Source organism: Marmota marmota, unplaced genomic scaffold, assembly GCF_001458135.2.
Source record: "Marmota marmota marmota unplaced genomic scaffold, marMar, whole genome shotgun sequence".
In the NCBI taxonomy this organism is placed as follows: domain Eukaryota; kingdom Metazoa; phylum Chordata; class Mammalia; order Rodentia; family Sciuridae; genus Marmota; species Marmota marmota.
Window position 1 is genome coordinate 12627738 of NW_025999949.1, and position 14325 is coordinate 12642062.

Sequence of the window (14325 nt, forward strand, 5' to 3'; positions counted from 1 at the left end):
TATATATATATATATATTTCTGGGCTATAACAGAAATCTCTAGGGAGAAAGAAAAAGATATCACATAATTTTTTTCATTACCACAATATGACATGGGTGATAACTAAACAATTCTGTCATAATTATTCATAAAAGAATTGAAGGATTAGTGCTATTTTCAAAACATCTCAATCACAATTCAAGGATAAAACTAAATAAGACCATAAATAATGTTATTAAGGTTCATAAATAATGTTATTAAGGCACAGATGGTAAGTTTAATTTAAAAAATGTCCCTTACAGATACATAATGTGAGCAAAAGATAATTATGAAATCCTCATATTTTTTTCTTGAAAAAAGCAAAACCCAAAACTAGCCAAAAAGTGTATTAACTATTAATTAAATCAAATATAAGTATTCCTTTCTCTAAGACTATAATTTTGGAGGCCCATTTTTAGTATATTTCCATGATAACACATTTTGAAAATAAATAAATACATCCCAAAACATTGAAGTATAATATAGAGCTTCCTTTGTTGCTTATTGAAAGAATTAAACAAAGAGATAACAAGTGAGTTAATCAGAGCTCATTTAGTTGTCAGTCTCATTTAGAAACAGAAACTGAACTCACCATGTTTTATTGATTGATTGATTGTGTTTTTTTTTCTCCCCCTCCTCCAACTCAACATGTTTTAAGTAAAAGTTTACAGCCTCACACAAATGGAACACCAAGGAAAAGTTTTCTCTTTAGGGAGTGCTAAATTTAGGGATTTCAATTATGTCCACAACACTATATTTTTCTTTCTATTTGTCGATTCTTCCTTATCTCTGTTGCAAGTTATTGATATAAGATAACAAAAGATGACCCTCAGTAGCACCAAGTGAAATGACCCTTACAGTTAACAACCTCAGAAAAGAGATTTTCTTTCATCCCGAATCTGTACCAATTGTCCCAGATCCTGACTGATAACTATCAAAGGGAGTTTAGATTAGTTTAGCCCAAACCTATGGAGCTGTACAGAATTGGGATAGATAAGGTTCATCAAAGTCTAAAATAGTTCAATCACTAGAACAAAGAGAAAGGATGGCTAGTGGGCAGGTAGAAAGGCTGATGTAAGCAAAGTGAGTAAGAAAAATTTGCCCTTTCAACATAAACAAATACATATAAATAAACTATTATGATAATATTATTATTATTATTTGCAGTACTAGCGGTGGAATCCAGGGTCTTGCAAATATGAGGCAAGCACTTCACTACTGAGTTGCATCTCCATTTGTATTTATTATTATTATTATTATTACCTTTATTTTATTTATTTATTTTTATGTGGTGCTGAGGATCGAACCCAGAGCTCCCTTGTGCTAGGCAAGCACTCTACCACTGAGCCACAACCCTAGCTCCCCTATTTATTATTTTTTCTCCTCATTTAAAAAAAATTTTTAGAAAGTAGATATGAAATATTCACATACTTGAAAATTACTTTTAATGTTTTATAACAAACTTATCATTAATCCAAAAAGGCTTTAAGAAACATATAAACAGATATTTAAAAAATTAAAATTTCTCAAATATTTACCTTTAAGCAAAAATTTCCAGATAATTTTATAGATAGGATCTTAGTGGAAAAGTCATGTAACTTTTATGCTATTTGAACTATCTACAGCACTGAAAAATTTCCTGAATCATTCTGTGATACTACCAAAGTTGTTCAAACACACATTTTATGGAACCAGCCCAAAAGAAACTATAGCCCAAGTGTGCAAATTTGGGGAAACTGAGTAACTGGGTAATGACAATATTTTTATATATATTTTAAATTTTTTCTGATTTGTTATATATGACAGCAGAATGCATTTCAATTCATATTACACATAAAGAACATAATTTTTCATATATCTGGTGTATACAACGTAGAGTAGTGAAACTATTTCTAACAAAAATTTCAAGTCGCTTTATTGTGGAAGTCAAAAAACTATTTTCAAATGAGTAGAAGATAAATGTACAAGAATTGTTATGAAAATTTTGAAGTATAAAAGTAGTAGCAAAGAGTTTTGGTTGTAAGATTTTTTTTAATTAAATAAAACCCCAAAATAGTGACATTAGAAAAACAAGATTTTAGTAGGAAAAAATTAGTTAAATATATTAAAGTATATGTGAAATCTATGTTATATTCAGTTTTTCTGGAAAATCATGATCTAATAATAATGTTGTTGGTGGAATAATGTTTACATCTAGAAGAAAACATCAATCAAAATACAAAAAATAAATTACAGATGGATTAAAGTATGAAATTTTTTTGTGGGTGGGGGAAATAAGGAAATACACTGTAACTCCGACAAAAGATCTTTTAAAATGCACATGACATACACAAATCCACATGCCATTTTTAAGAAATAGCAGTGTAGATTAGAACAAAAACAAGAGGAAAACTTGTTTTTGCGTAGGATAAATATAGACTAGATGAAAATATTTACAATGTATATGATAAACTAAGTGTTAATATTCTTTATGTGTAAAAAGTACCTACAGTTTGATAAGAATAAAAAGATAACCAAAAAGAAAATTGATCAAGGGTAAACAAAGTTACGTTGTATATCAGTTACAATACACTATGTTGCTCCATGAGCAAATTGATTCAGAAACCATAGAGGCTTAATAAAACAGGCTTTTTTCTTGCTCATGTTATATATACCATATAGTCAGGGAAGATGGATGTGGAGGGGAGCTTTTGGGTATAAATCCATCTTATTTCAGCATGTGTCCTAATCATTAAAAGTCTTGGATTAGGACAAAATAACAGAATGTGTTATCTCTGTAATGAAGCACAGGGACTCTGAGTTCATTTTAAATCATAAAAATTAAGAAGTCTAAATATTTAACAAAAATAAGCATCTTTAATGAAAATGTTCCATTTTAAAATTGTAGGTCATTCCATAAAACCAGATGGCATCATCAAAATTTTACACTTTGGCTATGTACTTTGAGAGTTATTTCAAAATTTAATATCTAAATAAATTAAAATGTATGCTAAAATTTATGAAAATAATATAAATTGTTTTAAAAACAATAGTTAAAATTACAGAATTTAGAGTCTCATTATACCACCTACTAGATAAGTGATAGAAACAAATGACCTAACCTAATGTCCTGGATTTCATCATTTCTTCAGTAGAGATGATATTATTACCTATCATTGGGTTATTGTAGTGATTAAATGAAACCTTGCATGTGTTTACAAAATCACATGGCATGGGATACCTCTCATAGGTGTTTGCTATTAAAACTATGTTGTTGAGGATATGTGTTTTCATACAACAGAAAGTTAAACCGATATAATGTCTAATTTCTAAAAAGAGGAGGTATCACTTTTAGAACTCTATAAAGACTAAGGGTTTTTCCTTTTCAGACTTTCCATGGATTTTCAATTGAAAAATACCATGTAACAACATAGTCACCTCCTATTGGAAATTGGGTGGTTTTTGTCATAGTGTGCGTACATATGTGCATGCACGTGCATGTGCATTTTTTTTATGTGTAGCAAGTGAGACAATGGGAACCCAGTTTAATTCAATCTTTTGGTGCCTTATGCTCTTCACACTGACTAGGACCTCAAGTTTCTGCTTCTCAAAAAACTCTAAATCATCTAGAATATATTGTTTCATAATGGAAAAAAAAACTAGTCAGCAAGCTTAGAATTGCAGCTATATTCTACAGGCAGTTAATGATCTATTGTTAATTTTCACTCATCCATTCACATATGCCCCAAATAAGGGATGGGATATAGCTCAGTGGTAGAGCAAATGCTTACCACACATGAAGCTCTGAGTTCAATTCTCAGAATCCCCCAAAACAAGCAAAAAAAAAAAAAACAAAAAACAAAAACCAAGTATTCCAGAAATATTTATTGATCACTTACTATGTTATGCATTGCAGTAAGTTCTGGGAATATAACAGTGAACAAAGTAAGACTAAACTTTTTATCATCGTTGTGCTTACATCCTAGTCATTTTTCCCATCTGAGAAAATTAGTAATAATTCCTAGCCTCATGAAATCTTAATGAGATTTAATGAGTTAATGAAGACAAAATGATTGTGATATACAAAGCTGTAGCAATTGTTATTTATGTCTTTAATGTTCCTTAGACTTTCTAAGATGAAGATGAGAATACATGCAAAAAGTAGTGCAGTGTTAATGGATGCTAATGCATATATTGGGAACACTAGCTTCCTTTCTGGTTAATGTGGATTTGAATAATGACGATATAAAAACAAGCAAACAAAACAAATGTCTTGAAGGGAAATGGTGCAAGGTGGATAGTGAGGTTATTCTTCGATTTTAGTAGGAACATAAAGTGTCACACCTTGCATCACAGTTATGGCAAACACACAGATCTCCTATAAATCAGGATTGACTTATTGTACTCAACATAAATGTTACTGATTTTAACAAGCTACAGATATTATTAACTTTTCCAGATTCTGGTGGTATTTTATTCACTTTTTTCTATTGGATACAGTAATCAGGACTCCACCATGCACAAGATAAACATTAAATGAATCCTAACTAAATAAAAATTAAACTAAAATAAAAGACTTATCTTGATTTGTGCCATTTGCTTTTTTATTACACTTTGAAACAGATACCATGAAATAACATAGAAAAGCATATAGATAATATCACAGATTAAAGCTGAGGTTCTAAAAGTTAATGATAACCAGATAGTTATAAATTACTTTATATTCATAGATAATTTTTCTTTCTCAGTCTATTATAACACAGACCAATCTTTTAAAAAAAATGTTATTTGGATTCCTATGTGTCTTCTTACATTTATAGAGAATGAGAACCAGTCTGAAGATCGACAGTAACAACCTTCCCATCCACATTTCAACAACTTTTAACCTCTTCTTCTATTTTGGTTTTCTAAGAGAAGATTTTATTTACTCTCCTAATTTCTTTAACGTCCAGTTTCAAAAACTCTATTTTAGGTAATTAGCAAAACATAACAAAACATATTGTAAAAATCAAAATTTATATATTTTAGTAACTACATTTGATAAAAATTTAAAAATTTTTATCAAATCTAGTTACTTAAAAATTTAATAATCTATGCAATAAAATATATGATTAATTTAGAAGAGATATACTATCTCATGTGAAATTTAAAGATGACAAAAAAGAGATATCTTTAGATCAGATCTAAAAAAATTTTTAGCAGGTGTTCCATTTAAAAAACCAACACACCACTCAAGAGAGAGCAAGGTAATTATGGAAATTATTTTTAGTAGGTGAAGTTGCTGAAGATATCTGCACATCAAATTTTGAAACTTCTCAAAATGAACCTTGACTCAACTTTGTGCCATGTTTTAAATTATGGAAAATGCAAAAATAAAAATTTTACAGTAGGAAGAAAATAAAGGTAAACTAAAGCTGTTAGAACATATTTTACCTTATATTAACATATATGTGTTAATATAAGGTAAAAATCCTTTTTACAGTTTAATTGAACATATAATTATGATGAAAGAAAAGGGACATTTGTTATACACATACAAAGACAAGAAAGTTTATTTCCTGTCTGCTTATATAGTACATGTGATACAGAGTTTATTTATATATATATATATATATATATATATATATATATATATATATATATATATGATGGGTAGAGAATAAAAGTGCCACAGAATAGGAAATATGAATTTTTTTTCTTAAAAGTATCAATACCTGACACTTATGCTGATCCTTGGGATTTTTAAAAAATTACTTTTGCTAAAACCTGAGCAGAAAGAATAAAATAATGCTTCATTGTGACACTTCACAATGTACTTCCAGCTCTTGAACTGTTGAGGGACTGTATAAATATCAATAAAGCTCCCCTGCTACTACAAACTGATCAAGAGTTTTAATAACTATGTTTCTTGTTGAAGTACTGCTATTAATGATTAATATAGGTTCCAAGGTTTAAACTACTATAGATTTTCTGAGAGGTAACCCTCAGGGTGAAAAATAATAAACATAAAAGAAATGTAAGAAGGCCAAATTCACTTGGGCTTTTAGAGGGACAAGGGAAGAGAAAAAAAAATCAAGTAGACAGTTATAAAATAAGGGGACCATTCTTTCAATTTCATAACCTTGTTTTATTTACTGGGAGTAGAGATGGATTTTAAATGGAGGAGGAATATATTTAAAATATATATATTTACAATGAGCCTAAGTATTTTTTAAAACCAACATTCACACAGATCTCCTGAGCTTTTCAAATTAATGTAGTACAAATTTAGTCACAAGTAAAATATACAGAATGAATGTGTCCTGTCTCCCTGACAACATCATGCATTGAGCTCAGTGTATCCAGAATCAAAGGCATGACAGTGGTTGAAAAAAGAATTAAAAATTATTATTATGCAATAAGATAATTTTTCAATAGCCCTTGTTTGATAGGGAATAATTTTTACTATGATAGAAGTAATAAATTCAAGCCACATAATAGTCTGATGGATCTTTTACATTTTCCTTTTTTAAATAATAGATTTTAATTGAATTTATTAATATTTACATATTTTTCCATCAGAAATATAAATTTGCATTTCTAATATGTATATATACTGAATTTAATAAAGTTTTGACACATGTCAAAGATATTTATAATTTCATAAGGCTTATAACTATCTCCTAATAATTAAACTAGAACAAAGGATCTTATAATTAACATAGAATTAATCATTCATTAATCTATATTTCCATCAAGTCATGGGATGGGCAGCAAAAATTGTGGTCTGGGATTTATACAGGAGTAAATAAACTCAATACTATGACCATGTATTTGATATGACAGAATTACTAGTGGATTTAAGAAAATAATATACTGGAATATTTGGGGACTGAAGTCCTTTTCTGTTACAGTGAAGTATTTAATAGGCATTTTTCCCAGTAATTATTTAGAATATAAAATTGCATGTTCTATTCAAGAAAAGGCTAGCAGTCTGGAGTGACTGAATCACAGGAGTAGTATAATCAATAGGGAGAGAAGTATGGAATGATAAATAGACACATTTTAAAGAGAAAACAATTTTATTTAAACATAATCAGGACCAATATCTATAGTTAAAGAGGGAATTATTTTGTTGGAATGTATTTTCATTTGTTTTATGGAAAACTTTTTAACTTTGTAGAGGCAATTAAACTTGAAATTTAAAAGTGTTCTCTGTTGGTATTAAGATATTTCCCACAGGAATAGTTCATCATTACCTTTGTAGTTAACCTTGAAGCCAACAGATCCAACACTTTCATCTGTTTGAAGGTGCAGCCACATTTGGCTACTCATGCTCACTATAAGGTCTGGTACAAAGCTTCCAGTCAACCTACAAAAGAGAAACAAAGAAGGGAAAGTTGGGTTATTAACACACTTTGTGCATGAAAATTATGAGATGGATATGTATCTTATTACTTTCTTTGCTAGAAAAAAAAAACTGTCAGATAAATTTACAGATCTATGTGTTGATGTAACAGAAAAGACAAATTACACAATTTAGTGATCAAGGTTTATCATTAAAAATACCATTTTATATGTTTTACTAGTTTAGATCTTTAATGTTCCTGAGGCAAGATTACTAAATTTTAGACTATCAGAGAATCTTATACTTTCTTTTGAACAAAAAAGGAAAAAAAAAACTATATATAAAAATCTTCAAGTACTTTTTAGCACCAAGAATGTATCTGATTTTAAATACTAAAATTTCACAGAGTTTTGTTCTAAATACTGTGAAAAATATTAAAATACTTTTGCAAAAGAAAAATCACAGGCAATATAATCTAGCCCTTTGCAATACTGATGTGATATAACAGAGATTAAACTTATATTACTTACACTATACCCTAGATAATGGCTACATTATGGTTGAACCATGTCATATATGTTTTTTTGGTAAATAAAATTATTTATATTTAAAGAACATGCTATTAGTTTGAAGCAGTATAACTGAATCTAAGCATTAATAAATTTTCATTTACTAATGCATGATTTTTTACCATAAGGAGGGAAATTACTTTTTGTTTCCTGGCATCACATGTTTGAACTGTAGTCACACGTTTGAACTGAAGCCAAGGGTCAGAAACAGAATGAAAGCAAAAGAGAAAATAAGACATTGGAGGGAAAAGTCTGTGAAGAATAAAAAGGGAAAAAAATGGTCTCACTTCAGAGTAATTGTACATATCAATTAAGGATTGTAAAGTTCATACTAAAAGGGTAAGTTTGTTAAACATTTGCCTACTAAATTTCCAAAGCCACAAAGAGAGCTTAAAATTGCATCAGGAAAGAAGATATAAAGTTTTCTTTCATAATAATAAAAAAAAGACATCCTATGACAGTATTAAAAAAAATAATAACTGTCCCCTGGATAGTGGCAACACTATAGTTAACCAGTAGAAGGCAGCATGGATGACCATAACAGCAAAATGCTCTCTCTGGTAAGGCAGCCACCAAAACTGTAAAAAATAAATAAAAAAATAAATAAATAAAACAAAAAATTGTATTAGCTGTATGGCTACATCACAGTGTCTGTTGTTACACAATCTAGGAATTTAACAGAAAGAAATTAAAGTATGATTTAATTATGGGATTATACATGATAAGGAGGAATATTAAAAGATATCAAGATCCTATAAGAGGTTATGAAATCTTAGATTATATTAATTTTGCCTGTCAAAAAAATTAAAATTGTCATAATTAAAAACCCACATCTATAGGCACATTTTTTATTGCTATATATACACATGATCTTTGAAACAGTTTAATTAAACTTTGTGGCACATGCATTTTTAGTGTAGCCCTGGAATTTTGATGAGTTATAGGTATTGGTCTTAGGAGTTACAGTAAAGAGACAGATGCAGTTTCATGAGCAAGCATGAGAACTAAAGCTCAGAGGCCTGACAGAAGGAAAGTTATACTCATTATACAATGGGTATAAGAGCTTAAGTCTATAAAATGTACATCAGCTACATTATAGTGAATATCCCAACAATCTATCCCATAGTGAATTGTAAAAGTTGTTTTTCTGAGATAAATTAATTACTGCTGTTTACTACATTTTCTCATATTATACTCAATTCTGAATAGTTTCTACAGCATGAAATCTCCAGAATAAGATTTTGTCAGTTCAGAAAGAACAATAAACACATGTGGTCTAAATAGCTCCTTTATAACTTATTATCCTATTGACACTGATTTTACCTAGTTCCCTATTCACTGGTGGTATAAAAGTATATTAAATTAAAAATAAGCAATTAAAATAAAAATTTCCCTTGCTATCAAAAAAAGTAAATATAAACTCAACCTACTCCTCTTTAATATTTACTTTAGAAAACTGGAAATTATAAGTTCTCAGTTTCTTTCAAATATATGTAAATATTTTAAAAATTAAATGAGACTCTTTCCAATTTTGCATCAAAAGAATTTCTTTCTTGGAGGACTTGGAGACATTTCTTCGAAAGGTGAACATCAAGGAGTATGATACCCTGCCCAGTGTTTGTGGAGTTTAAGCTGAGGCACATTGCTCCATGAGTTAATTTCCTGGCTATCATAAAAAAAGGAATTTTATTTTCCCTTTTTATAAAGACAAATAACATATATGTGTAATGTATTATATCTGTCTGGCTTTATAAAAGAATAAGAATTATCTGTCTCTTTTGCAATCTCCTTAGCCGATTGTGTACGATGCACACCACAGTCTGGTTTAATCCTTGTTCAATAGAAAAGCTGTTTCTACACTCATTTGTATATTTTGTGGAAAGGATTCATTTCCTTGGTAGGTGAGTTTGTTTTTAATTATATTTTCTTAACACTGGGTATATCATTTAAAACCCTGCTCTTTGTACGTACTCTCAATGACTAATTCTTCTTGGAATCCTTGCAAAGGCCTTGATTTGGACAAATGGTAGGATCCACTTGCATTGGGCAACTTTATATTCAAATTCCAGCCACTATCAGAGTCTTAGGTCATTCTCATAAGATTCACAAATGATTCATCAAATGATTTTAATGTGTTTTTAATACCTTTTTTGGGAAATTATTCTATGTGAATTTGAAAAAAAAAAAACACTTAAATTCCCCAAAGCCAAATGCTGATATAAAAAAAAAATGCTTATATAAGGAGGCTGATTCATAGTGGGATAGGGAGAGGGAGCATGGGGGGAATAGACAAACTCTAGATAGGGAAGAGGGGTTGGAGGTGAAGTGAGGGGGCATGGGGTTAGAAATGTTGGTGGAATGTGATGGACATTATTATTCAAAGAATATGTATGAAAACACGAATTGGTGTGAATATATTTTGTATACAACCAGAGATATGAAAAATTGTGCTCTATATGTGTAATAAGAATTGTAATGCATTCTGCTGTCATATATAAATTAAAAAAAGAAAAAAAATTTAAGAAAGAAAAAAAAACCACGTCTTTAATACACATTTATTTACAGGCTTAGTAACCTCAGTGTGCATTATTCAAAATGCATTGTAATGTTCCTAGTTTGTCACTTCCCACTAGAGTAAAAGAGTAAAATACCTAAATAAATGAACTCAGAAATCTTCCTCCAGCATGAAATAAAAAGATGGAATCTATTAAATTTATGTTAGGTTCTATACCTGATTTTCCTTATAAACAGTAAAGTATATAGTGGCATCCATTAGAGATGAAAACTACAGTACTACATTCCAACAGTTTTTTAGTATCATACACATATGTAACTTTCATTTTAAATGAAAATGCATTTAATATTCTCTCTTCTAGCACAATGCTATCAAATATTACACATATATTTATTTGGAAGTATATACAATTCACTAAGAATGATGATGGCTTGAAAAATAGTTTTAAAATAACAAAACAACAATCTTGAAACATCACTATATAATATCATTTCAGAAGGTAGGTCAACATCCTATAAGTAAAATACTTTATATAGTTTCAAAAGTCCAAATATTTAAAGAACAATAGCATGAAAAAACACATAAATGTTAGAAATTTATGTAACTAGTTAATAATTGTAGCTTTAATTTCATTTATAAACATGGGGCTCAGAAGTTCTAATTACTAATCAATTCAATGGCATAAATTACTTCAAAGGCATAATTAATGTATTTTTCATAGTTCTTATTACATCTACAAATGGGTTTGTATATAAAGATCTGTTTATAGAAAATTAAATTTGGTGACTAAGATTTCAGCACATATATCTTTGTATTAATATATGGATATTTCATTGTTGATATTTAGCACTCTAACAATTAACTGATTATAATATTTAGTATTTGTGGGAGGAAATTCAGCTTATTTGGGTACTATTCCTATATTTTGTCCTAATTTATTATTTTGTAACCAAATTTGAAATGCTTAACACAGTAAATATATTCCCGAGTAAGAAGGAAAGAAAATAAAGTATTTTAAAATTTATTTTAGTCAATCCAATTCAAGTAACAACAAATACGCAATATATAAAACAAACGAAAGCAAAACAGAAGCAAATTGGTTTTTGCCAGTGATAATCAGTGTTTTCACAATAGACAGATGTAGCAACAATCACAGTGAATAAAGAAGACCCACAAGGAATAAGCTATCTTCTATGATTAATAACTGATGGTTGATAATCACAAAGTCACAGAGACTATTTTCATGTTGTAACCTAAAGTCATTCTGAGTGCCAAAAGCATGTATTTATTATTGCACAGTGACAGATAATTTGAAAGACTACATGTCCAATCTTGTCCACATGATAAAAATTATTGCTGCTCTCACTTTGATCATTTTCCATGATGTGGTTTGAAATGCTATGGTAGAACGAGCTCTAAGGCTCAAGGCATGTTCATGCTAATGACTGCAAGATTTCCTTTTTGCTGAGTCTACATAGGTATGTCTTGGTACAGAAAAAAAGTTCCCTCTATGATTATAATTCATGTTAACACCTAACAATGTTAACATAAATCTCTGTGTTAGATATTTGGGGCAATATAAGATAGGTAGAAATGGGTCACATAATGAATATGTGTGTATTGAACAGTATGATGCATGTGTGCATGCACATGTATATGTACAGCAGAAAGAGAAAGTAGGGATTTGTAGAAGAGATATATTTTTGTTGTTTTTAATAACTCTTGCATAATGGTTGAAGTATCTTTTTGACCAGCTAATTCTCCAAATCTTTTTTTACTGTGGATATTAATCTTTAAAAATATATCTTTGTTGCTAAATCTAGAATATTTTTTCATTAGCTCATGGTGTTTTATGGCATTCAGTAAAGTCAAGAGCAAAGCTGGAAAGATGAAATTCCCTGAATGTAGGGGAGTTTCTTCAAGGCAAATATCATGTACCTAGAATGATAACAAAATGAGTAGAGATTTTGAAATAATGAATTATTGAGTAATTAAAAAAAGATAATGTCTTGTCAAAGATCTAAGAACAATAATAGAAATAGTAAATAGTTATGTATTATAAGCCCAATGAAAATAGAACTTTTTCATTTTGAAAATAGTTCATTATTCATTAAAATATTATTAAAATAAAAATATTTGTTATAAAATTTATGTTAACTCAGAAATATGTATGTTTAAGAGAAAAGAAAGAGTTTCCAGGGAAGAATATTGATAGTTCATTCTAACATGTTTCTGAGAATGAGATTTTATAATGTCACAATTGTTCCTGAAGAATGTATATAGAAACACATTCATATAATCAGACCAAAATTTTCCACCATCTATTCAAACATAATGTTATTCAACATTACTGCATACTCACAATATTTCTAGAGGTATCCTAAGAACAGAAGACAATTTTTAATCTTTTATTTCACTAGTTTTCACTTCATTAATCTTTACAGTGCTACCATGAACCTGATAGTGAAACATGCAAAAAAAAAAAAAAAGGCATGATAGAATGTATCTAAACCTTCCTAGTCTGCTGCTATACAAATGAGAAGGGTGCATTAATAAACAAATTTCTTCCCTCCATGTTGGTGAAATAAGGGTTGAAAGTGACCTCAATGTCAGTAATATACCATCATCACTCTTAGATCTATAAATTACATTCATTTCCTCTATTGAATGAATTTATATGTAAGTATGAAAATGAACATGGAAAACAATTTGTGAAAATGTTGAAGTGTTTTGATAGCCTTAAAAGGTAATAACGTGATTGTTCAAATCCATTACCAGAATTACTATCAGATAACCACATGCATATTCTGATTTCTACTGACCGTTGTAATCACACTGCCATAGAATTGTTAGAAATGAAAAATGCTATTTAAAACTGGGGGAAAAATTCTGCAAGTAACTCCATCCAAATAAAAATGAAACAAAGAGCAAAGAGAGAGAAAGTATACAAATGGGCCATAGATATTTCACAACAAATAACAGAAAAAACAAGTGTTCAAACTGCAAGTTTAAATTTGCATTATTTTAGGAATTTTCATTTGATAAAACAATATAGAGAATTTAGTAATAGATGTGATGTGCAATTACGGTATTTTCTCTATTGTAAAATAATTCCATTGCTCATAACTTGGTCATAATTATTTCTTTGTACTTAATGAAAAAATATTATTTAGGATTTATTTAAGAAAATGTTTCATATTTTCTTCTTTAGAGAAAGTTTTTCACCTATTACATATGTTATAACTTTATTAACTACTTTCTTGTCGCGACCTTTCGCTGGCAAGGGAAAACACGACACAGGATTCTTCTTTCAGCAGTTTATTCAGGCCTTGATGCATGTATCATCTTCTAGTGACCCGTTGCCGAGCGCCCAAGCACAGCCTAATAAAGCCTCCAGCATACCAATCTTAAGCTGCCACGTGGACCTTTCTCATAGGGTGGTAAGGGATTGCGTGCCAATTCTCCATATTAGGAGTTGTTTATCACAGGCCACAGTGGAAGCCGGCGCCATCTTCTAATGGCGGCCTCGGTCTAATTAGAACGGCTCACCACAGTTCCCCCTTCTATTTTATAAAACAATGCAGGCGAAAGTAGAGGTCCTATCCCACTATGCAGAAGTGGCTGCAATGTATGGTTCAGTCCTAAGGAGGGCCCTTCCCTAGACCTGGTCCCATATCAGCCGACGCCTTTTTTCGTAGGGCGGGGCGTGGACGTCAAACCGGCATGCAATAGGACATGCTTTCCTTGAGGTCCATTGAGGGATCACTCAAGTGCAGTGCCTTGCCTCGCATCCTGCATCGTGACGACGGTGAGAAGTAGGATAACACAGGTAGCCTGACGGTAATGACAAAATTTAAGTTGGCAACACAATCCCTAAACCCCAGAGGAAGGTAAAAGGTCTATAGCCGAGAAGAAA

General features: G+C 30.1%; 1 protein-coding gene across 6 annotated transcripts in view; it reads right to left on the reverse strand.

Annotated features, from left to right (window-relative positions):
• Csmd3 (CUB and Sushi multiple domains 3) overlaps positions 1-14325 on the reverse strand; it is a 1105037-nt gene that overhangs the window by 540504 nt on the left and 550208 nt on the right. For all 6 annotated transcript variants that reach the window (XM_048802035.1, XM_048802036.1, XM_048802034.1 and 3 more), the window contains one exon: positions 7237-7349. In XM_048802035.1, coding sequence (XP_048657992.1) covers positions 7237-7349 — 113 coding nt within the window. The remainder of the gene's footprint in view (positions 1-7236; positions 7350-14325) is intronic.